The following is a 23,035-nucleotide window of genomic DNA, read 5'->3' on the forward strand; positions in this document are numbered from 1 at the left end:
AGTGTGTTGCTTATGGATGTGAAGAGTAGTAATCTGGTATGGTCTCACCCTGACCACAGGATACACTGGTTCTTGAGTCTTCAGGGAGGTGCAGAGTCAGCCACTGTCTGGGGTTTGGAAGTGCCTACAAAGCCCAGCTGTGAAGCAAGGTAGGCTGGTGCCAGGTCTTGGGCCTTTTATTGATAGGTTTGGGGCTCCCTGACCCAGCTGCAGCTTGTTAGACAGATTTTTAGCCAGAGAAAGAACAGATCATTCATATGCAAAACCACTGCACACATCTTGGGTGGGGTTGCAAACTGGGTGGGGTGGGTCTCAGGGAATCACCAGGGTAGAACAAACAGAAATGGCTGCCAGTCAGTCCTGCACCCAGGAGGTCCTAGCACAGGAACTAGGACCACTGCAAGCACCTCCATTTGGGAGAAAGATGCCCCCGAGTTCCTGCCCCAATGTCAGACAGTCCAGTTTCTCTCCATATGTGTCTGGGTCCCCCAGAGCCTCACCCAGCACTGGAGCTCAGAGGAAACAGGAGCTTGGAGGTTAATTCCGTGGTGCCAGGCTTTTTAGAGGAGCATCTGGGTCTCCAGCGGCCTGTATATTAGTCTGGAGTTCTTACTGCCCTCAGGGACTTCTTTCTCCAGCTCTGGAACCATGGGCTGGGGACCTGGTGTGGGGCTGGGAGCCCTCGCTCCTCCAGGCGGCCTACGCAGAGGCAATCTCTCTCCCAATTAAAAAAGCAGCACACGTGGGTTCCAGGAGAGCCTGCTCCACACCTCTGCACCTCCTTCCAGTCTCAGTGTGGCTTCTTCTTTACTTCTCTATGGTAGTACTTCCATTTAGCCAGCTTTCCAGGGGTTCTGAGTGGTAGTTGTTCTGTATGTTGGTTGTAATTTTGATGTGGTTGTGGGAGGCAGCAAGTACAGGCTTTTACCTATGCCACCATCTTAGTGTGTTCTCTCTCTCTCTCTCTCTTTCTCTCTCTCTCGTCACATTTTTATGCTTTGAAATTTTAATAATGTACATTCAATATTTTTTAAAATGTTGAGGGGGGGAATGTTTATAACATTCAGTGATATTCTACTATCCAAGATTTAATTAGTTATATAATCCCCTTCATTTAGAAAGAGAGGAATAGAGTCATAAACATGGATGAGAGAGGAATATCAATCAGCCGCCTCCTGCACACTCCCTACTGGGTATGCGCCCACAACCAAGGTACATGCACTTGACTGGAATCCAACCGGGACCCCTCGAATCCGAAGGCTGACTATCCACTGAGCCAAACTAGTCAGGGCTGAAGCTATCCATTTTTATTAAATAACAGCTTTATTGATCTGTAATTCACATATCATACATTTCATACATTTAAAGTGTACAATTCAACTGTTTTAATATATTCACAGAACTGAGCAATCATCACACAATCAATTTTACAACATTTTTACCACTTGTTAAAGTAAAGCTCTAGTTCATTCCAACCAGTACCAAGCCATCAGCATATCAAGACAACTGGCACAAGATCAAGGGTAAGAAATGAAAATATAAGCTGGGCTACCTGTTGCCAACACTAAGATTGGCCCCTCAAGGAAGGAGGCTTAAGTACATACGTTTCTTGAGGCTGGATGTAGGGAATTTCGGGGTTCCAAGTATTGTGCACTTAAATATAAGGGGCTAATTTGGAAAAGGGGGTATCCGTTAAAGCTGAATATCAGTTATATGATAAAGTAGGATTTCCTAATGTATATGTTTAAAATTTTTACAAATTAGTTAACCTGTTTTTACTTATGTAGACACATTTATGTAATTAAAAGTATGCACCAAGACCCTAGTAAAGAACTGCATCATCATCAATGACAGTTCTTTGAGTCCCACTATCCACTGCCACTAAGACATAAAAAGATAACTCCTAAAAGAACAGATTTTAAACAAAAACTATCAAAGAAAATTCAGAAGAAATATGAAGGAAAAAGAATACCAACATCAGCAGGGCAAACTTCTTGCACATCTCCCTAAAACCAGGCCAATGTGACTGAACAGAGGTCTATGTGCTACAAGGCAAGAAACTTGAGTTCTGTCTGGCTGGTGTGGCTCAATGGTTGAGTGACAATCTATGAACAATCTATGATCACCGTTCGATTCAGTCAGAGAATATGCCGGGGGTTGCAGCTTGATCTCTGAAATCAATAAAAATATATATTTAAAGAATAAAATTAAATAAAAATAGGCATCCAAGTGGGTGTAAAGGTGGTATCTCATGATTTTGATTTGCATTTCCTTCATGGCTAATGATGGTGAGCATCTTTTCAGGTACTTTAGGCCATTTGTGTATATTCTTTAGAAAATATATGCTTTTCCAATTTTAAAATTTATTTATTTGCTCTTTTATTACTGAGTTATAAGAATTATTTACTTTAAAACCTCAAATACTCAACCTCCCATCTTCAGGAATTTCTTGATTGCAGAAGACAGTAGATTAAGGGATAGTAGTAGAATGAGTCAAAAAAGAGCCTTCCTACTAGCCCTAAAAGTTCTATAATCAGTACTTTGTATCAATTATGACTATAATAAAACTATTATAACATTGTGTCATCCATATCCTTTTTTATTAATATATGTTATTGAGTTTTTACAGAGAAGGACAGAGTTAGAAACATTGATGAGAGAGAAACATTCATCAGCTGCCTCCTGCACACCCCCCCACTGGGGATGTGCCTGCAACCAATGTGCATAACTCTGACCAGAATCGAACCTGGGACCCCACAGTCCCAGGCCAACGCTCTATCCATTGAGCCAAACCAGTTTCGGTTCATCCATATCCTTTTAACACCCCAAAACTCTATGTGAAAGCTCTGACTTATTCAAAAGTCTACACTGACCACACTCATCAGCAAAGAATTAACACCAACTTTATTCACATAAATTTCACAACATAACTATTATTTCATGATATTATCTTAGCTGCAATTATTTCATCAATGTGATCCAAGCACTTCTGAGATGGAGAAGACTGTCCAACTTGTTTACAGCCTGTATGATAATAACTTATAAACCAGAGAATTGAGACTCATGGTCAAATCACTACTAATGGAAGCCCAGGCAGTTTGATACATGAAGTCTAGGCAATAAAATACAATTTCTGGAACTTCTGATAGTTTGGCGCCAATGGGTAGCTGACAATCACCACTGTTACTGATGGGCCTGTTTGGTTCCAAGTCATTTCTCTTTCATTGTGAGATAATAGCCTCGTGACACATTCGTTACATTTAATCAGCTCGCCTCTCTTTGTTAGTGGACTGCCAAAAAGAGAATCAAATGTTTTTCACCTTGATTTTAATTTAGCTTTGGTTCCTGTTTTTGCTCTTTGAAGTAGTCACACACTCATTCAATAAACTCATTCACAAATAAAATACCTCATGCCAGGCATTGTTCCAAATGCTTTGCATGTTACAATGCATTTAATCTTCTCAACAGACCTTGAAGCAGGTACTAATATTATTCACATTTTATAAAAGGAAACTAATGAATGTGAAGGTTAAACTGGCTCAAACGTCACAAATTCAGTAGAGTAAAACTCATGCAATCTGACTTCAGAGTTGTGCTTTGATTTAATCATAGTGCCTCAGATTTGAATTCGTCTTTATGGGGATCCCTTTGTTTGCTTATATAAAAGTAGATGCAAGATAAATGGTTTCAATGACAACAGACACAAAAGCTTAATGCATTAAAATGTGGTGTGTGCTGCCGAAACCGGCGTGGCTCAATGGATAGAGCGTCGGCTTGGAGACTGAAGGGTCCCGGGTTCGATTCCGGTCAAGAGCATGTACCTTGGTTGCGGGCATATCCCCAGTAGGGGGTGTGCAAGAGGCAGCTGATTGATGACTCTCTCTCATCGATGTTTCTAACTCCCTCTCTCTCCCCCTTCCTCTCTGTACAAAATCAAAATGTGGTGTGTGCTTAGAATACATTTTTCCACCTACAAAATTAACACCCCCAACATCATCTCCGATAAACTTACTGCCAATGCCTAGTAGAGAATACAAACTCTCATGCCAATATCTCTTCATCAACATCCCAGTAAATTTAATTCTCCCAAGATTGTAAAACAAGTATCTGCTGAGTTTCAAAAGATAAGAATACAAGATCTAATAAAAAAATTTAAAAAAAGGGCACATGTCCATCTATCAGACTGACCAGAAGTTTACTACAAGACCCAATTGTATAGTTCATAATAAGATCCAGGGTCAGGCCGAAGCTGGTTTTGGCTCAGTGGTAGAGCGTCGGTCTGCGGACTGAAAGGTCCCGAGTTCAATTCCGGTCAAGGGCATGTACATTGGTTGCGGGCACATCCCCGGTAGGGGGTGTGCAAGAGGCAGCTGGTCAATGTTTCTCTCTCATCGACGTTTCTACCTCTCTATCTCTCTCCCTTCCTCTCTGTAAGAAATCAATAAAATATATTTTTAAAAAAAGATCCAGGGTCAGGATGAAAGCAAAATGTTAACCCTGGAAAAGAAAGCTAGGTTCCCCAAGATATGTGATCAGTGCCAGGGTCTCACCAGTAGGTGAGGGGATCCCAATGCAGGTGCTGGGTGTGGAGGCCCCGGGGGCATAGGATACCAAGGAGACAGAACTGAACCTCACATCACCCTGCTAGGCCCTGGAGGATGGCTGGTTAGCCAGAGACGGGTACGATTCCTCAGGGAAGGAACAACCTAAGACAGGCACAGTCGCAGAGCGGCCATCAGGAGAGGTGGGGCAACAAAGGTGGGGCACAGACCCTTATTCTCCCCCTCCCTCAACTTTGCAGGGGCCTGAACCTTCACTCCTTCTGAGGGAGGTCTCCTGCCCCCATGGCTGCTTCGCTTCCCATGCACAGCTCAAATCGGGACCCAGGCAACAGAGACTTGGCCAACAGCAGATGCCCTCTCGCTGCAACAAGATTTGTTTGAGATGCCTTGTAGCCACTGCGTGGGGAAGTGGGTTTTTGATATCCAAATCCAGCCTAGAACCAAGAATGCTCAAGAAGGCAAATAACCCTTTGAAGTAGAATAGCAGTCAAGTTTTCAGAGTAATTTAAATTGGCTAATTGAAACAAGCGAATATTCTAGAAAACTGAATGTACTGTACCAAAAGCTGTTTTTAAAGCGTTAAAAAAATTTTTGATTGGCAATTCACCTCATGATAAAATTGCGTAACATGTAATGAACCTAAAGCAGCCATATTTTAGAGCAAAAAAATTAAAATGTAAAAGCTATCAAGACTACATTATAAAATTCCCAAAAGCCTCCTAATATTTAAATTTTAAAAAGGGGGTGATAGTAGAAGAATATCATGTAAGGAAAAATACCCTGTAAATAAATTACATCTAGAAAATTTTTACTTTAGAAAATTAAGTTTCATTTGTAATGCTATTAGCAAGAAACCCATGAAAAACACACATGGTGTCAAAACAAGCCAGAGGAAAATTATTTGGACAAAAAATGAAAAAGGACCCCAAATCAAATTTATAGAAAATATTCCTTTACTAACTTTTGGTCGAGAATATGTTTGTATATTTTTCAGAAAATAACTCCAAGACCATGTGGATTCCTGCAATAGAGAGGAATTGACAGCATTGCTCCAGCCATGAAGACAGAAGAGAAACAGTCCAGAGATGGAAGATGCTGAAAGATGCCCAGGACCAAACCAGAGACAGACCTGCATCACTACCATTTGTCCACCACCCAGAACTGAAATATCATTGCTGACATGTACACACAAGGAAATGTTCGACATTGAAACTGGGACTCAAAAGAACTGTTGGCACAGAAAGAAACTCACTACACACTGATTATTTGCCTCTCAGTAAGTAACCATTATGGCTTATCTCATTTTCGGTTCTTATAAGTGTATTTCTTGTATCACATGATCTCATGCATCTAAGGGAAAAAATGAACATAAGCTGAAGAACAAAAACAAACCAGGTGACAGGGAAGCATCGATAAGACTGTCAAACCTCAGAGGGAAGGCAAGGGAGGGTAGAGGAAAGGGGGAGAGATCAACCAAAGGACTTGTATAAGCCTAACCAGTGGTCATGGATAACAGGGGGGTGGGGACATACGTGGGGAGGGGTTTTGGGATGGGAATAGGGGGGTGAGGACAATTATGTGATACCATAACAAAGAATTTTTTTTTAAAGTTAAAAAATAAAAATAATTTAAAAAATTAAAAAAGCAAAATGTTAAGAATCAGCCATGGGAAAACAAGCAGGCTCTGTACTGGCTGACATAATTAATGTGCCTCATACCAAAAACCCAGGTCATAATTTCTCCCAACATGGAAAATAATGTTTGGCAACTGTTACAACATGTAATCCTGACTTTAAAACTGAAACTATGAGTGACTTGCCTAAAGTCACACAGCTAATGTGTGGTAAAACAAAAACTCAAATCCAGACAACCAAACTTAAGTGCCTGAGCTCTTAACCACATTCAATTAACTTTCCAAGTAAAGTGCTCACAGAAACAAATTCTGAAATCAAGAATACTGAAGGTAAAAAAAAAAAAAAAAAAAGAATACTGAAGGTAACTGCCCCCATGGAAAGAAAAAGTCTTCAGCATCACACACTGCCTTAAAAACGGTCAGTCATTCAAGGTCCGTAAAGATCTTGATCAATCAGTTGGCCACTGACCTTTCCTCTTTGCCTCATAAACTATTCACCCCTCTGGATCAAACTCAAAACCCTTATTCTGTGAAGGAAGCCTTCCTATGCTCTCAAGCCTATGTTTGTATTTCTGTAGTAAGGATCAATGTTTTCCTTCCCGTCAAATATTACCTTCCTAAAAGACCATGAATGGTGTCTTTATATTCCCAAAAGAGCACAGTATTTAATGCCACAAAGGGCCCACAAGCACTTGATGAAAGAATTAAGAGCGTAGACCAAACTATGTTAAATAGAGTGAGGAATAAATTCTGGCAGGCTTGACTGTCTAAGTAAACAAAAACTGTTTTAAGCATACCCTCTAAATAGAACCAGAGATTCTAGTGTCCTTTCTTAGCACTTTCAATAGGCCCTTTTGCTGCAGAACCGTTAAAAATTTCATTATACCTGTCCCTAAAAAACACTTCAGACTCAAAGAATCATTCTGAAGGTCTGAGCTCTATTCATTAAAATTTAGAGAATTTACTATAGGTGTCCATGTCATCACACTTTAACAAAGTGCCCATAAATTAACATAATATTCCCAACTAATAAGACTAGGGTATCTACAGACTTAACCCTTTGCACTCCGAACCATTCTGGACATTGGCTACCAGCTACTCGACGCTACTTTGCGGCGGAAACTCAATTCCCCGTAATCACTAATAAACTGCAATGTCCCCTGAGAGGGGACATCCAAGTGATATGCTAGAATTCCCATGTCCCCTGAGAGGGTACATCGGAGTGCAAAGGGTTAAAATATTAAGTACCTAGTATTATATGATCTGAGATTGAATCCTGTAAATGAAATTACTTAGAGGAGAACCTACACCATCTCATAATAGAGTACAGGAGTCAAGGCATTTGGGGATATTCTGAGAATCTAATATACTATAATCTTACTGATCCATCTGCTATAGATTATCAATACAGGACAATTAGAAAGTGTAGGGTTATAATTTGTCTTCTTTTATATATATATAAAAAAAAGTGACTAACTGGTACAAAAAAAGGAGAAGGCAGGATAAGCAATCTGTACAAAGGATAGAAAAATGCCACTTTATACAACCACCAAATTTGATTAAGAGCTATGGCTCGCCGAAACCGGTTTGGCTCAATGGATAGAGCATCAGCCTGCGGGTTGAAAGGTCCTGGGTTCAATTCCAGACAAGGGCACGCGCACACACATACACACACACACATTCACACACACGCGCGCACGCACATACGCACGCACATACGCATACACACACACATAGAAAATAATCCTTTTAAAAAAAAAAAAAAAAAAAAGGAAATTCCACAATATGCCACAACAGGAACTGCACTTGAGGACATTGTGCGAAGTGAAAGAACATACTGTATGAACCACTTACATGAGGTATTCTTAGTTAAAAATCATAGACAGCCCGAAACCGATTTGGCTCAGTGGTAGAGCGTCGGTCTGCAGACTGAAAGGTCCCGGGTTTGATTCCAGTCAGGGGCATGTACCTTGGTTGCAGGCACATCCCCGGTAGGGGGTGTGAAAGAGGCGGCTGGTCAATGTTTCTCTCTCATTGAGGTTTCTAACTCTCTCTCCCTTCCTCTCCGTAAAAAATCAATAAAATATATGTATTTTTTTTAAATGGAATCTTCAGCTGACCGAAGACTATTGAAAACTTCCTCAAAGACCCAACATGAGAAGAAACTTAAGACAAATTTATTTCTGGCTTGCATGAAGGCAAGCTTCCCAAATCAGAATGTCAAATGGAAAGAATGCAAAGTTATCTTAGGGGTAACACAACACTATCATGAAGTCAGGGGAGAAAAAGGGTGTATCTGTAAATTGTAAAACTCTCTCTATAAATTTCACCTTGTAATTATAAAATTTACCCCAGTAAAAATCTCTCTAGACCAATTATTAGAATATATTTTATATGCATATATCTGGACTGACATAGGATAAATCTTTTACCCCGTAAGATAAATTAATGATATAGTTATATTAAACGAGAGCACATCTTCAAAACAAGAAGACCTTAGTAAGACCCACTGTTTAGTTGAGACAATGGTAGCTAAAGCAACTTCCATCTCTTAGTCTTATGTCAATCCTTGCTGATTGGCTATTATTGGAATTGCCTGCCTAAAGGCTATGGGTGTATCCCATAGTCTAAATAAAAGGGATTACAAGGCCAGAGCTGGGTGGAGTCCTTCCCCTTGAGTTGTACTCTGGCCTGGCCCCTAATATTTCCAAGTTAATATTTTCTAGTCTCTTTCATTTGTGTGGAGCCTCCCTCCAGAGCCCGAACCCTGAACCACACAGGACATGGGGATGGGGGACACTCGCAATTGGCAGCCCAACGTTGGGTATTTGCAATTTGTAGCTTTAAGAAAAATATATCCCCTGGCTAGGTAGCTCGGTTGGTTAGAGCATTGTCCACATATTCCAAGGTTGCCAGTTCAAATCCGGTCAGGGCACATTCAAGAATCAACTAATGCATGCATAAATAAGTGAAACAACAAATCAATGTGTTTCTCTTTCTCTCTCTCCCTCTCTCTCAAATCTATTTTTAAAAATCAATTTTAAAAGAGAAATGACCCTGGCTGGCTCCGGTCAGTGGTTAGAGCACATGTGTCAAACACAAGGCCCACGGGCCAAATCCAGCCTGCCAGGTCTTGCAATGTGGCCTGCACCGCGCTGTCATCACTGCACTCCGCTGTCAGTTTATGACATTGTCAGTTTATGACTGTTCAGTAAACCATTCGGCCCGCGATTTAGGCTGGATTTTAGATTTTGGCCCCTTCTCTGATTGAGTTCGACACCCCTAGGTTAGAGCATTGGCCCATGCACCAGAGAGTCATAGGAAGGTCACAGACAGATACCTCAGTTGCAGGTTCAATCCCTGGGCCCAATTAGGGCGCCTTTCTTTCCACTCTCCCCCCTTTTTTCTCCCCCTCAACCCCTACCACTCTCTCTAAAAATAATAATAAAAACAAATCAATGGAAAAACTATCCTTGGGTGAGGATTAACGAAGAGTATCACTTTTAGTTCCCTACGAAGATAAAATGCCTTATTAGTTATCACTAGCCGTTTTTAGGTAAAACCAGCAAAATGTTGAGATCTTAAGTGTGTGTTAAAAAAGAATTTTAAAGGAATTATTTGAAGTAAAGTTTGGTAAGATTTGGAAGCCACTACTGGGATTTTTCTTTAAGCAAAGGTTTAAATGGCTTAAAGTGAACAGGATTAATCAATTAGCATCTAAAAATATTTTGTGCCAAGTACTATGAAAGAAACAAACAAGATGCTGAAATAAAATATGTTTGGGAAGTCTCTCTAAAGAGGTTCTATTCTAGCCCTAGCTGGCTTGGCTCAGTGGATAGACCATCTGCATGTGCATTGAAAGGTCCCAGGTTCAATCCCAGCCAAGGGCATGTGACCAGGTTGTGGGCTCGATTCCTAGTGGGGGGCATGAAGGCGGCAGCAGATCAATGATTCTCATTGATGTTTCTCTCTCTCCCTCCCCCTTCCTCTCTGAAATCAATCAAAAGAGATTTTTTTAAATTATTTTATTGATTTTTTACAGAGAGGAAGGGAGAGATAGTTAGAAACATCAGCTGCCTCCTGCACACCCCCCACCAGGGATCCGCCCACAACCAAGGCACATGCCTCTTTTTTTTAATTTTTTTAATATATTTTATTGATTTTTTTACAGAGAGGAAGAGAGAGAAAGAGAGAGCTAGAAACGTCGATGAGAGAGAAACATCGACCAGCTGCCTCTTGCACACCCCCTACTGGGGATGTGCCTGCAACCAAGGTACAAGCCCTTGACTGGAATTGAACCCAGGACCTTTCAGTCTGCAGGCCGATGCTCTACCACTGAGCCAAACCGGTTTCGGCAAGGCACATGCCTCTTGACCGGAATCGAACCCGGAACCCCTCAGTCTGCAGGCCAAACCGGCTTTGGCAAAACAGTTATTTAAAAAAAAAAAAAAGGAAGTTCTATTCTATCAACACTTTCCCTACTCTTGTCATATCTACCTAATATTTGCACTCTTCTTAGACCAAAACACACATACTTTGTGAAATATAGCATGGTAGAAAAACACTCTTTGTAACCAGGACAATTCAGATTAGATTTTCATCCTGGCTTATGTATTTAAGTACATACTACTTGACATATGTCAGTTAAGCTATAGGAGCTTCTTTCCTCACCTAAAACTTGGGAGTTACCTCTCACTGAATTATGAAAAGTAAAATGAAAATGCATAGTAAATTCTCTAGCACACAAGATGAAGTCAACAGCCGAAACCAGTTTGGCTCAGTGGTAGAGCGTCTGTCTGCGAACTGAAAGATCCGGGGGTCGATTCCGGTCAAGGGCATGTACCTTGGTTGCAGGCAAATCCCCAGTGGGAGGTGTGCATCGATGTTTCTAACTCTGTCCCTCCTCTCTGTCAATAAATCAAAAAATATATTTTTTGAAAAAAATTACCAAAACTGGTTTGGCTCATAAAATATATGTTTTTTTAAAAAAATAAGTAGCGCCAAAACCGGTTTGGCTCAGTGGTAGAGCGTCAGTCTGCGGACTGAGGGGTCCCAGGTTCGATTCCGGTCAAGGGCATGTACGTTGGTTGCGGGCACATCCCCGGTAGGATGGTTCTCTCTCATCGACATTTCTAGCTCTCTATCTCTCTCCCTTCCTCTCTGTAAAAAAAAAAAAAATCAATAAATAAAATATATTTTAAAAAATAAGTAAGTAGGATACTTAACATTTCTACAACACGAAGGTGTTCACAATTCCAAGTTCCTCCGATGTCCCTAAATGACTAATCACCAAGGACACAACATTTCTACAACATAGTGTTCACAACAACCATTCCAGGGTCCTAAAAATCCCTAAATGGCTAAGAACTAAGTAGTATTAATTGGTAGCTTTCTATTAATCACAACCCATTCACTGCCCAGGGCTTACACTAAGCCTTTAGAATCACATTTCACAAAACTGGTTTTGTGTACAGTTATCCCGCACTTTTCAGAACTTCAAATTAATGCCAAAGAGACCAATAGTACCTGTTTTCACTAAATGAAAGAAATCTAAGATTTTTGCTTTTATGAAAAAGACAAAAACAAAATAGCATTCAGCATTTGCAGTACACACCCAGAGCAGGGAGAGTGGCATCAAGCTTCTTCCTTCAAACTATATTCAGCATCAAATAACCACAGCTTTGAGGCTTGTCTATGAACATAAGTGCTTTAATTCTATTATTTTCCCATTCAGTAATATGAGACTGCTAAAACGCAAATATCTTAACATTGATTTACTTTTGCATTTTCATACTATGAAACCTTTCACCTCAAAGCCATAGTCAATAAGTATAATGTTTTTTGTGAATATTAACCTGGAATTAATATCAAAAGCACTACACCCTTGTCAAAACCGGTTTGGCTCAGTGGGTAAGAGTGTCAGCCTGCAGACTGAAAGGTCCCAGGTTCAACAAGGGCATGTACATTGGTTGCGGGGATGTGCAGGAGGCAGCTGGTCGATGTTTCTCCCTCATCAATGTTTCTAGCTCTCTATCCCTCTCCCTTCCTCTCTGTAAAAATGAAAGAAAGGAAAGAAAGAAAGGAAGGAAAGAAAGAAAAAAAGGAAAGAAAGGAAGGAAGGGAGGAAAGGGAGGGGGGAGGGAGGGAGGGAGGGAGGGAGGGAGGGAGGGAGGGAGGGAGGGAGGAAGGGAGGAAGGAAGGAAGGGAGGGAGGAAGGGAGGAAGGGAGGAAGGGAGGAAGGGAGGAAGGGAGGAAGGGAGGAAGGAAGGAAGGAAGGAAGGAAGGAAGGAAGGAAGGAAGGAAGGAAGAAAGAAAGTAAGTGTTTTGTGTTTTTTTTTTTTAAAGCCGAAACTGGTTTGGCTCAGTGGATAGAGCATCAGTCTTTGGACTGAAAGGTCCCAGGTTCGATTCCGGTCAAGGACATGCACCTTGGTTGCGGGTACATCCCCCGTAAGGGGGTGTGCAAGAGGCAGCTGATCAATGTCTCTCTCTCATCGATGTTTCTAACAATCTATCCCTCTCTCTTCCTCTCTGTAAAAAAATCAATAAAATATATTTTTTTAAATAAATAAAAAGACAAAAGTACTACACCCCTAGCCAATTTGGCTCAATGTATAGAATGTCGGCCTGGTCCCAAGTTGATTCCAGTCAAGGGCACAGAGCTTGGTTGCAGGCTCCTCCCCAACCCAGGCCCTGGTTGGGATGCATATAGGAGGCAACCCATCAATGTATTTCTCTCACATCTATGTTTCTCTCTTTCCCTCTCTCTTCCTAAAAATCAATGGAAAAATATTCTCAGGTTAGGATTAACAACAACAAAAGTATCAAAAGAACTACGGTACATACCAGCTCAACATAGCCAAAGTATAGATTACATTGCTTGGGAACAAATTTAAACCTTCACTTTCTGGATATGCAAGTTTCCAAATATGAGTTAAGACTAAGAATTCTAGCCCTGGCCAGTGGCTCAATGGAAGGAGAGTCAGCCTGCAGACTAAAGGGTCCGAGGTTCAATTCCTAGTCAAGGGCACATGCTCAGGTTGAAGGCTTGATCCCCAGTTGGGGGCCTGCAGGAGGCAGCCTCAATGATTCTCTCTCATCATTGATGGTTCCATCTCTCTCCCTCTCCTTTCCTCTCTGAAATTTAAAAAAAAAAATTTTTTTTAAAGACTGAATTCTATCTTGAAAAAATCTTGTATATTTATGTAAATGTAACTTAGAGATTAAACCCATGAGAATATACCTGCTAAGAATAACTCAAAAACAGTAGATTACCTTAGTAGATCAGTAGCAAAGACATTTACTTCATCATTCACATTGAATGACAATTACTACCTGACGAGTATTACTCTTAGCAATTTACAAAACTTCAATTTCATGGCATCATAAATCCCCATCCTACAGACAAGGAATTCAGATGATTCCAAGGCCTTTGCACTACACATCTTACAAAATATTAAATAGTCATAACTCTTATTCATAGTGTAACGTGTCTCCTTTAAATGAAGAGTTAAACACATTTCATATTGCTTTAGCTAGATAAAATCTTGACATGCTCACAATCAATCCTAACAATGACAGATCTGCCCAGCTATTGTGATGGATCATTGGAAGGCAATAAAGTAAAGATTAAATTTCAAAACCGATAAACCAGCATCATGGTCATTTGTTTTCTAAACTACACAGGATTTGGGTGTTGTAAACAGATGGTCATAACAAAGTATGGGTGAGAGTATAAAAATGAATTTGGGGGAAAAGTTCTGCACTATGGATAGACTTTTGCTAGACCTAAGTCAAGTATTTTTAAACCCAGATCTAGCTCAAGGTACACATACATAAAACCAACATACTTGGCTTTGACACTATACTCAGACTGACTACTTCATTTGCTAGCAAGTTCTATTTTCAGCAACTACCATATCTGTGGCTTTTCCAGTTCCCATTTGGAGGAATGGGAGGAGGTAATCTTTCACTTTGCCTTTGTCTTATGTTCTGCCAAAAGTTGAGTTCATCTGAGAAAGAAGAATCCCAATCTGAGGATTCAGATCTAAGATATCTCTATGGTAGAGGGATGCACAAACCTTAGAAAACTTTTGTTATGAATCAAAATGAAACTAGTAACAAATGATCTTAAAGTAGGTAGACTATAGGAGCAACTTTGCAGTTCAGGACAATCCCAGTTTACCATAAAGCACAATTAAAAATTGATTCCTGCCGAAACCAGTAGGGGGGTGTGCAGGAGGCAGATGATCGATGTTTTTCTCTCATTGATGTTTCTAACTCTCTATCCCTCTTTCTCTGTAAAAAAATCAATAAAATATATTTTTAAAATAAAAAATAAAAATTGGTTCCTCTTCAAGGTATCCTGATTTAGATGATACCCTTGCACAGCCAGTATGGCTCAGTGGTAGTGTCAACCAAGAGGTTCAATTCCAGTCAGGGCACATGCCTGGGTTGCAGGCTCCATCCCCAGTAGGGGATGTGCAGGAGGCAGCTCATCAATGTCTTTCATCTATGTTTTTATTTATATCTCCCCCTCTCCCTTCCTCTCTGAAATCAATAAAAAATATTTTTTAAAAATTAAATTACGACAATTTTATTAAGGCAGTTGTTATTACAACTTGATAAATTTAAATGAGCTCCTGAAATTGTTCAAGGAATGGGACTAGCATGAATATTTAGTTAATGAGTTCAAGCCATAAAATTATGTTAACAAACTAATTTGTCAACTTGGATATGTCAGTATTAAGCTGTATCAAACTGTTGACCATTTCAGTAAAAAGTAAACATAAACTACATAATGTTGCTATTCCCCAATACCCACTATCCCTTAATACATTGTTTGAACACTTGTGAATCATTCACCAATCTTTCTCCTCCTTCTAAAAGTTTTACAATCACATCAGTAATTTAGGGGCTACATCCATTAGAACAAAGGTGAAGGGGAAAACAAAAGTACTTTACAAATAGATATATATGGCCATATCCTGGCTGGACAGCTCAGTTGTTTAGAATGTCATCCCAATACACCAAGTTTTCGGGTTGGATCCCAGGTCAGAGTACATAGAAGAATCAACCAAGGAATTCATAAACAGGTGGAATCTGTGTTTCTCTCTCCCACTACCTATATCAATGTTATACGAAATAAGTAAAAAATTTTGTGAAAACTCTGTGAAAAGTGGCATTATTTAATTAAAATTTTTAATTTTTCTTTTCTATGACTGACATTACTATTTAAATTCACACTTTTTTAAAATATATTTTATTGATTTTTTACAGAGAGGATGAAAGAGGGATAGAGTTAGAAACATCGATGAGAGAGAATCATCGATCAGCTGCCTCTTGCACACCCCCCCACTGGGGATGTGCCCGCAACCAAGGCACATGCCCCTGACCGGAATCGAGCCCGGGACCTTTCAGTCCGCAGGCGGACGCTCTATCCACTGAGCCAAACCGGTTTCGGCTGAGTTCACAGTCTTGCCCTGGGTTGTAGTTCAGCTGGTCAGTGTCACCCCATGCACGGAGGGTCAAATTCAATTCCTGGTCAGCGAACGTACCAGGTTGCAGGTTCGATCCCCAGTCAAGGCAAGCATGGGAGGCAACTGATCAGTATTTCCCTATGTCCTAAAAAAAAATGTATAAAAACATGTCCTTACATGAGGATTAAATACACTCTTTCTTAAATATAAGGTAAAAGTCTAGCAAAATCAGCCTTACAGCCTTCCTTTTTAAAAAAATTTATTTTTGGCCTGAACCAGTTTGGCTACAGCGTTGGATAAAGTTTGGCTCTATCATTGGATAGAGTGTTGGCCTGCAGACTGAAGGGTCCCAAGTTCGATTTCAGTCAGGGTATATACCTTGGGTGTGGGCACATCCCCAATGGGGAGTGTGCAGGAGGCAGCTGATCGATGTTTCTCATTGATGTTGCTAACTCTCTATCCCTCTCCCATCTTCTGTTTAAAAAAAAAAAAAAAAAAATCAGTAAAACATATTTTAAAAATTATTTTTGATGTTTTTATCGCTCCCTCTCTCTTCTTCTCTGAAATTTCACTTGCTATATATCAGGTTATAGAAATTTTTTACACAGTTTGTTCTCTTGAAACAATTATGAAAAACCTATTTGTATAGGTTTTTAATGTGTTTGTTTGTACTTACTGAATCCAAAATTTGCTCAGTTTAATACTTGCTGTTAAGTGTTCTCCCACTACCAGAATTCCAAATTAAGGTATTTTCATATATCCTTAGCTGGTTTGGTTCAGTGGCTAGAGTGTCAGCCTGTGGACTGGTCCAGAATTCGATTTTGGTCAAGGGCACATGTCCAGGTTTCGGGCTCAATCTCCAGTAGGGGGCGTGCAGGAGGCAGCCAATCAATGATTCTCTCTCATCATTGATGTTCCTATCTTTCTCCCTCTCCCTTCCTCTCTGAAATAAAAATATTTCTAAAAAAACATATCTATATAATAAAAGCCTAAGCCACCATTAAGGTAGAACAGCCAGTCGCTATGATGTGCACTGACCACCACAGGGGGGGAGATGCTCAATGCAGGAGCTGCCCCCTGGTGGTCAGTGCCCTCCCACAGGGGAAGCACTGCTCAGTCAAAAGCCGGGCTCACAGCTGGCAAGCACACAGCAGAGACAGAGGGAGCCTCTCCCGCCTCCAAGGCAGTACTAAGGAGCAGGGAGCCAGGCAGTAGGGAACATCGGGCCTAAGCCAGCAGTGGGACATCCCCCCAGGGGTCTCTGACTGCAAGGAGAAAGAAAATTAATAGCTGGTGCATTAGAGGGAAACTACAAAAAAATAAAAAAATAAAAAAAAGCAGAGAATATCTTAAAAGTAGTCAGAAGAAAACCAGCAGGCGGGAACACCGATTTTTAACAATTTGACCTGCATCGTTTTTGTTCTTTCCAAAAATTGGGACTTTTTTAAAACGATGTGGAACAAATTGTTAAAAACCGGGACTGTCCCGCCAAAAACGGGACGTCTGGTCAGCTTACCCAAGGGGTCCTGGACTGAGAGAGGGCACAGGCTGAAAGAGGACACCCCCTCCCCTAGTGCATGAATTTCTTACACGAGGCCTCTAGTTTTCATAGAGGTGTAAGGAGTGCCTAAGAATGTCCATAGAGCGTCGGCCTGCGGACTGAAGGGTCCCAGGTTCGATTCCCATCAGAGGCATGTACCTTGGTTGCTGGCACATCCCCGGTGGGGGGGGGGGGGGGGGGCCGCAAGGGGCGGCTGATCAATGATTCTCTCTCTCATCGATGTTTCTCTCTATCCTCTCTCTTCCTCTCTGTAAAAAAAAAACAATAAAATATATTTTTTTAAATAAAAAAGAAAAGAATGTCCACAGTAGTAAAAACTTACCCCATCACCTCAAAATTGCAATGATTCATGATTTCATTATATTCCAGGGTTGAAGCTAACAGATTACAATACTATGCAAAAGTCTAATATATACACAAAAGAGCATCTGCTTTAAATATGAAGACTAAACGCTACTAGTAGGAGGTATTTTAAAGGCTGCATTATCCAATTCTGCTTACATATAGGATATATAGAAAGGAGAGAAAAATATTGCATTCAATAAAGTTAACTCCATTAACTGAAATAGCAATAAAAATTACTATTGGCCTACAGTCTAGAATTGATAATTTTTTTTAAAGTATAATGTTAAACATGAGTTGTTTTTTTAACCCTCACCCCAGAACATATTTTCATTGATTTAGATAGAGAGGAAGGGAGGAGAGACAGACATTGATCAGCCAGCCACCTGTGGTAAGCGCCCCAACTGGGGATTGAGCTCGGGATCCTCTGATGCATGGAAGCTTCAACCAATTGAGTCACACCAGCCAGGACTAACCTGTTTTTAACTCATTACTAAAATTAATTTACTATTACCTTTTTTTTTTTTTTCTAACAAGGCATATATTAAGGAATTAATGCAAAACTCCTCACTGACTACCAGAATAAGTTAGAGATGAGGTGCTGGTATTTTAAAAGGACAGCTCTCTAAGTAGTAATACAGAACAGATGTATTTCTGGGGTTGATGTATTCAAACAGAATGAATTGAAAGTGACCATCAAAACTTTACCGTCAGATGGAGCCAATCATCAGAGGGAGAAGGAAGGTGGAAAGACAAAGCCAGAAACTACCCCATGAACTTAAGTGTAGTGTATGCTGGCGACCCTCTCTCTCTCTCAGAAAAGGTGAAAGTACTCACTGCCCTGCCCCCACCGCTTTTCTATACTATTGCGGTTCATACAGACAGGACAGTCAAACAATGTTCAGGAAGGCTAAGTGTTTTTTGTTTTGTTTTTAATATGTATTGATTTCGGGGAGGGGGTAAGGGGAGAGAGACATAGATGATGAGAGAGATCATTACCAGCTGCCTCCTACATGGGGATGGGGATGGGGATGGGGATGGAGCCTGCAATTGGAATTGAAGCATGTGCCCTGAGCGGAATGGAACTGTGACCCCCTGGTTCACAGGCCTGCACTCAACCACTGAGCCAAGCCTGCCGAGCAGGACTTCCTTAACATGGCCACGAATCACATTAAAACTGTTCCTTAGACTGACGCTAAATTTAATCTTCAAGATGAGCAGTCCTAGTCCCAAACCTCAGTATTTCCTATCAGCAACCCGAAATCGTTCTTTTTCTCAACACATCTTAGCTCCCCCTCCAGTACCTTTAAATAAACCATATTAAATTGATTCCAATTACCCAGGATAGAATTAAGTGATGCTACAAAGAAGTTGTAATACCTATTAGATTCAACACAACATGCAAAATAAAAGAAGGCACTACAGGAATGAGAAAAAACAGTATTTATATCCAAATACCTAAAAATCAGTGGCACTTGATACCAACTATGTCTCGCCCCTCAACAGCATTAAAACCAGATATATGACTGTTTTCATAGTACTACACTCTCACCTTCTTCCACTCCCCATGCTGAATTGGTGACTAAAACTATGGCATTAATTTTTGTCACCACAAACAACACTAAATTATTGTGACAAATAGAGTAGACACAGGTAGAGGATTCCTGATAACTGCCTTCCTCTTCTTCCTTTCCAACGAATCCCTACCTTGTGCCCAACAGTCAGCAGACTTTCCTCTCCATCTGGGGAGACCTATTTCCTTCCCCGTTAGATTCTGAAGGAGACACCAAAAGTGTCCATGTAATGATGTGGCTCTCTCTGGAGAGTACTACGGTGTGTTGAATAACTATTGTAGTAGGAGGTTTGGTCAAAAATCCTCAGCACTCAACTCCAAAATATGATTAACACCAAACTGTCAACTCAGAAATCATGAGCTTCCAAATCAGTTCTTAAAACAAGTTTTAAAAAAACCTTCCTCTATGTCCTTTTGGTTATCACAACAAGCTTACTCAGAACCTACACTCCCTACAGAACAGAAAGCATTCAAATATAATTTCAAGTTTCCTGCCAAAGGCACTGGTGGATTGAAAGGGGAAACCTATCTGGAGCATGGGGGAGGGGGACACTTCCATTAAAAGCACACCTACAGCGTTTGACTTTTAAACACTGAAATTAAGGCATAGCTGACCTTGAACTGTACTTCCCATCTTATTCCCCTCCCCCCCCCAACAGGAACCTTATTTACTACAAATAGCAATTTAAGGATTTACCAGATAAAATTGAGTGTAGTATCTTCCTTAAGTTTCAATTCGAAGCCTTTTCTCCAAATTTTCAAATTCCTGAATCCTAATGTATGATATCTAGCCCTGAGGCTATTCACATGACAAATAGGTATTCAAGGAAAGCCATGATCCTAACGAGACACTTTGAAAAATAAATGGTTCAGTAATTAAGAAAAACCTAAAAATCAATGGCACTTGATACCAACTATGTCTCGCCCCTCAACAGCATTAAAACCAGATATATGACTGTTTTCATAATACTACACTTTTAACAGATGTGGGGGTAATTCAAATACCTACGTCCAAAATGGAGGGAGGGGCATTTTTTTTTTAAAGCAGCAAGCAAGCTGGAACTGGCTAAAAAGACACAATGGGCAATTCCATAAAGTTCTAGAAAATGACGAAAGGGCCTTTACGGGCAAAGGACCAAAGGAACAAAGGAAAACTGTTCAAATCGGTACATAAAACCGAGAAATCCGTACATAAAACACAGAAAAGAACGTAGGATCTGCTTAGGACTCCCTACGGTCACAATCCCAAAACCCATACCCCCGGGATGAATGACTGGGGGGTAAATTAAAAACCCCAAATGAGGTACGAACCACGCAATCCAAGCCCGGGCAAGCCAACCAAAATGCAGTTTACTAAACATCATTTGAAATAACTTTTTATTTTTCAACAGGTCTTTCTCTCCGTTTGTCATAACAGTGCAGCACACAGCAAAGTCACAATTCTTACACACGGGTGGCCTGAGAGCCAGGCACCGGCCGGGGACGAAGACGCGTGGTCTCCTGGTTTCCCGGCCGCGGTTCTAACCCCCCAGACCCCGCGGCGGGGACGGAAAACGGCCACAGGAACTCGGGGCACTCCGGTCTGGGTCCGAGGAGAGGGAGCGTGAGGGAGGGCGGCGAAGCTGAGCGGACAAACCTAAGAAACCCTCCCCACACGGTGCGCCGGCGGCCTGCGGGGGAAACTCGATCGCAGCATCTCGGCTGGCCTCCGCCCAAGGAGGAACGGCAGTGATTCCCGTCTCCCACCCCCCGCACCACCACCACCACCGCAGCCCCAAGACCTCCCCTCGCTCAGCTTCTCCTTTGTGAGGCGCCCAGCCGCCGCCCCACATTGGGCCTCCGGGGAAAAGCCACCGCCCCCGCCCGCCATGTTTCCCTGAAAGGCGCCCGCGCTCCGGCTCCCGGCCGCCGCTCTCCCCCATGTGGCGGGCGTTTCTTCCCCCATCGGCCCACTCCATTGTTCTCCACATGCCAAGGCTAAGCCGGGAAGTTCCCCGGAGGATCGCTCGCCCGGAGACAGCACCCGCCATCTCCTCCTCCCCCGCCCCGGGAATCGCCCTCCTCCCCCCCCCCCCAGCCGCCATTTTACAACCAACTCCTCCACCCCATCGCCTCGGCCTCTCGGTTGGCAAGTGCCTGCGGCCGAGGACACCGAGAGGGCCAAATTCCTAGGGCCGGGGCCTCCCACCGCTCCAGGAGACCACGGGCCATTTCCAGCTTCCAGAACCCACGTCCCCCGGCCGGGCTCGGAGACGATGCCGCCATTTTGTCTCCCGCTCCCGGCCTCTGTGGGCGGCGGCAGAGGGTCCGAGAATTCCAGCCCCCGGCTGACCCCCCAACTCACCGTCGTATCGCTCAGCCTGCTCGGCCAGCTTCGCCTGGTACACCAGATCCTCCCGATCATCCATAGCGGCAGCGGCTCCGGCAGGGTCTGCGCGACGGATGGAAGCGGATAGCGTCTCCGACTCGCTCAGCCTCTCGCTACGCGTCCGAGCAGCAAAAATGGCGGCGCCTCAATCCGGGACTTCCGCCTGCGCACGCGGACAACTGCTCAGCTCTATGGCAACCGCTCCCTGGCAACTGGCGCGGGGGGCGGTCCCGGAGCTCGGCGCCCCAAGAGGCTGGAACCGAGCAGACGCCCCTCCTCCGCGAGCTCAGCTGGCGCGGGAGCCCCGAGGCGGGAACTGCGACTGCGGGAAGGAAGAGCGGCCCGAGGAGCCGGGAGGAAAGCTGGCGGCGAGGCCGGCCTGGGCTGCCCCTGAAGAGAGGGAGCGAGAGGAAGCAAAGGCTGTAACGGTTTGTTAATGGCCGGCCCTCCTCACGGAAATCAGCTTCTCCGCTACCTAGCCCGTTATCTCCGCCAAGCCCACTCCTGGGCCTTCTCCTGGCTTTTTTAACCCCGGAGTAAAGAGTTGGGCCTTGCCGAAACCGGTTTGGCTCTGTGGATAGAGCCTAGGCCTGCGGACTGAAAGGTCCCGGGTTCAATTCCGGTCAAGGGCGTGTACCTTGGTTGCAGACACAGGTTAGGGGTGGGGGGGCAAGAGGCAGCTGGTCAGTGATTCTCTCTCATTGATATTTCTTACTCTTTCCCTAGCTCTTCCTCTCTGTAAAGAAAAAAAAAAAAATCAAAATATATTAAAAAGATAATAAATTTTTTTAAAAAGAGAGTTGGGCCCTGCAATAGTGGGAAGGGGAAGAGGAGCCCCAGTTTTCACACCTCAACTTCACTTGGCAGCCCTTTGCTTCTCTTGCCCATTAGCCTCCTTTTCCGTTTAGGCCCACCATGGATGGGCCCCAGGGTCAGAGGCCTGGGGTGAAGGTGCCGAAGACAGCCAGGCTGGCATTGACATTGAGGAAGCAAGGAGGGGAAAGGAGTTGGTCCTCCCGGTGCGTTCCCAGCACCTTGTCCTCAATATAAAATCAGCTCCAAGACCCAAGTTCAGGTAACTAGAACATGAGCTGTGTGGTGAGACCTGCAATAAATGTGAAATAAGAAGGTTGGAACCAAATTATGAAGAGCCTTGGATGGCAAGCTAAGAAGTCTGCACTTTATTCAGTGGCCACAAGAAAGCTGTGATTTTTGCAGAGAAGATAATATCGTTTATCTAACAGCCTATACTTTAAAAAGATTAATAAGTACGGCATAATAGTGATTGATTAGCAGGCTATCACGCCAATGCAGGCAAGAGGTAATAGATGGTTGCATAAAAATAGGAAGGAAAGGACAAATAAGATTAGTACTACAGAGAAAAGCCTCAAGCGTTTGTATCCGATCAGATGTAGAGATCTTGTGATGGGGAAAAATTGACTTTCCATCTTCTCACCCTGAGTCGCTGGAATAATGAGTGGGAGTACCATTAACAAAAAAACAAAAACAAAAAAGGA

At 42.5% G+C, this 23,035-nt stretch overlaps 1 protein-coding gene across 2 annotated transcripts in view; it reads right to left on the reverse strand.

The window, feature by feature from the left end:
• YWHAE (tyrosine 3-monooxygenase/tryptophan 5-monooxygenase activation protein epsilon) overlaps positions 1 to 21,686 on the reverse strand; it is a 36,487-nt gene extending 14,801 nt beyond the window's left edge. Inside the window, exon 1 of one of the 2 annotated variants that reach the window (XM_084863047.1) lies at positions 21,495 to 21,686. In XM_084863047.1, the coding sequence (XP_084719173.1) occupies positions 21,495 to 21,558 (64 nt within the window). In that variant the 5' untranslated portion in view covers positions 21,559 to 21,686. The remainder of the gene's footprint in view (positions 1 to 21,494) is intronic. The other variant, XM_084863048.1, reaches the window with a different exon arrangement.
• Positions 21,687 to 23,035: the final 1,349 nt, after the last annotated feature.

Source organism: Pipistrellus hanaki, assembly GCF_964339955.1.
Source record: "Pipistrellus hanaki genome assembly, chromosome: 16".
In the NCBI taxonomy this organism is placed as follows: Eukaryota; Metazoa; Chordata; class Mammalia; order Chiroptera; family Vespertilionidae; genus Pipistrellus; species Pipistrellus hanaki.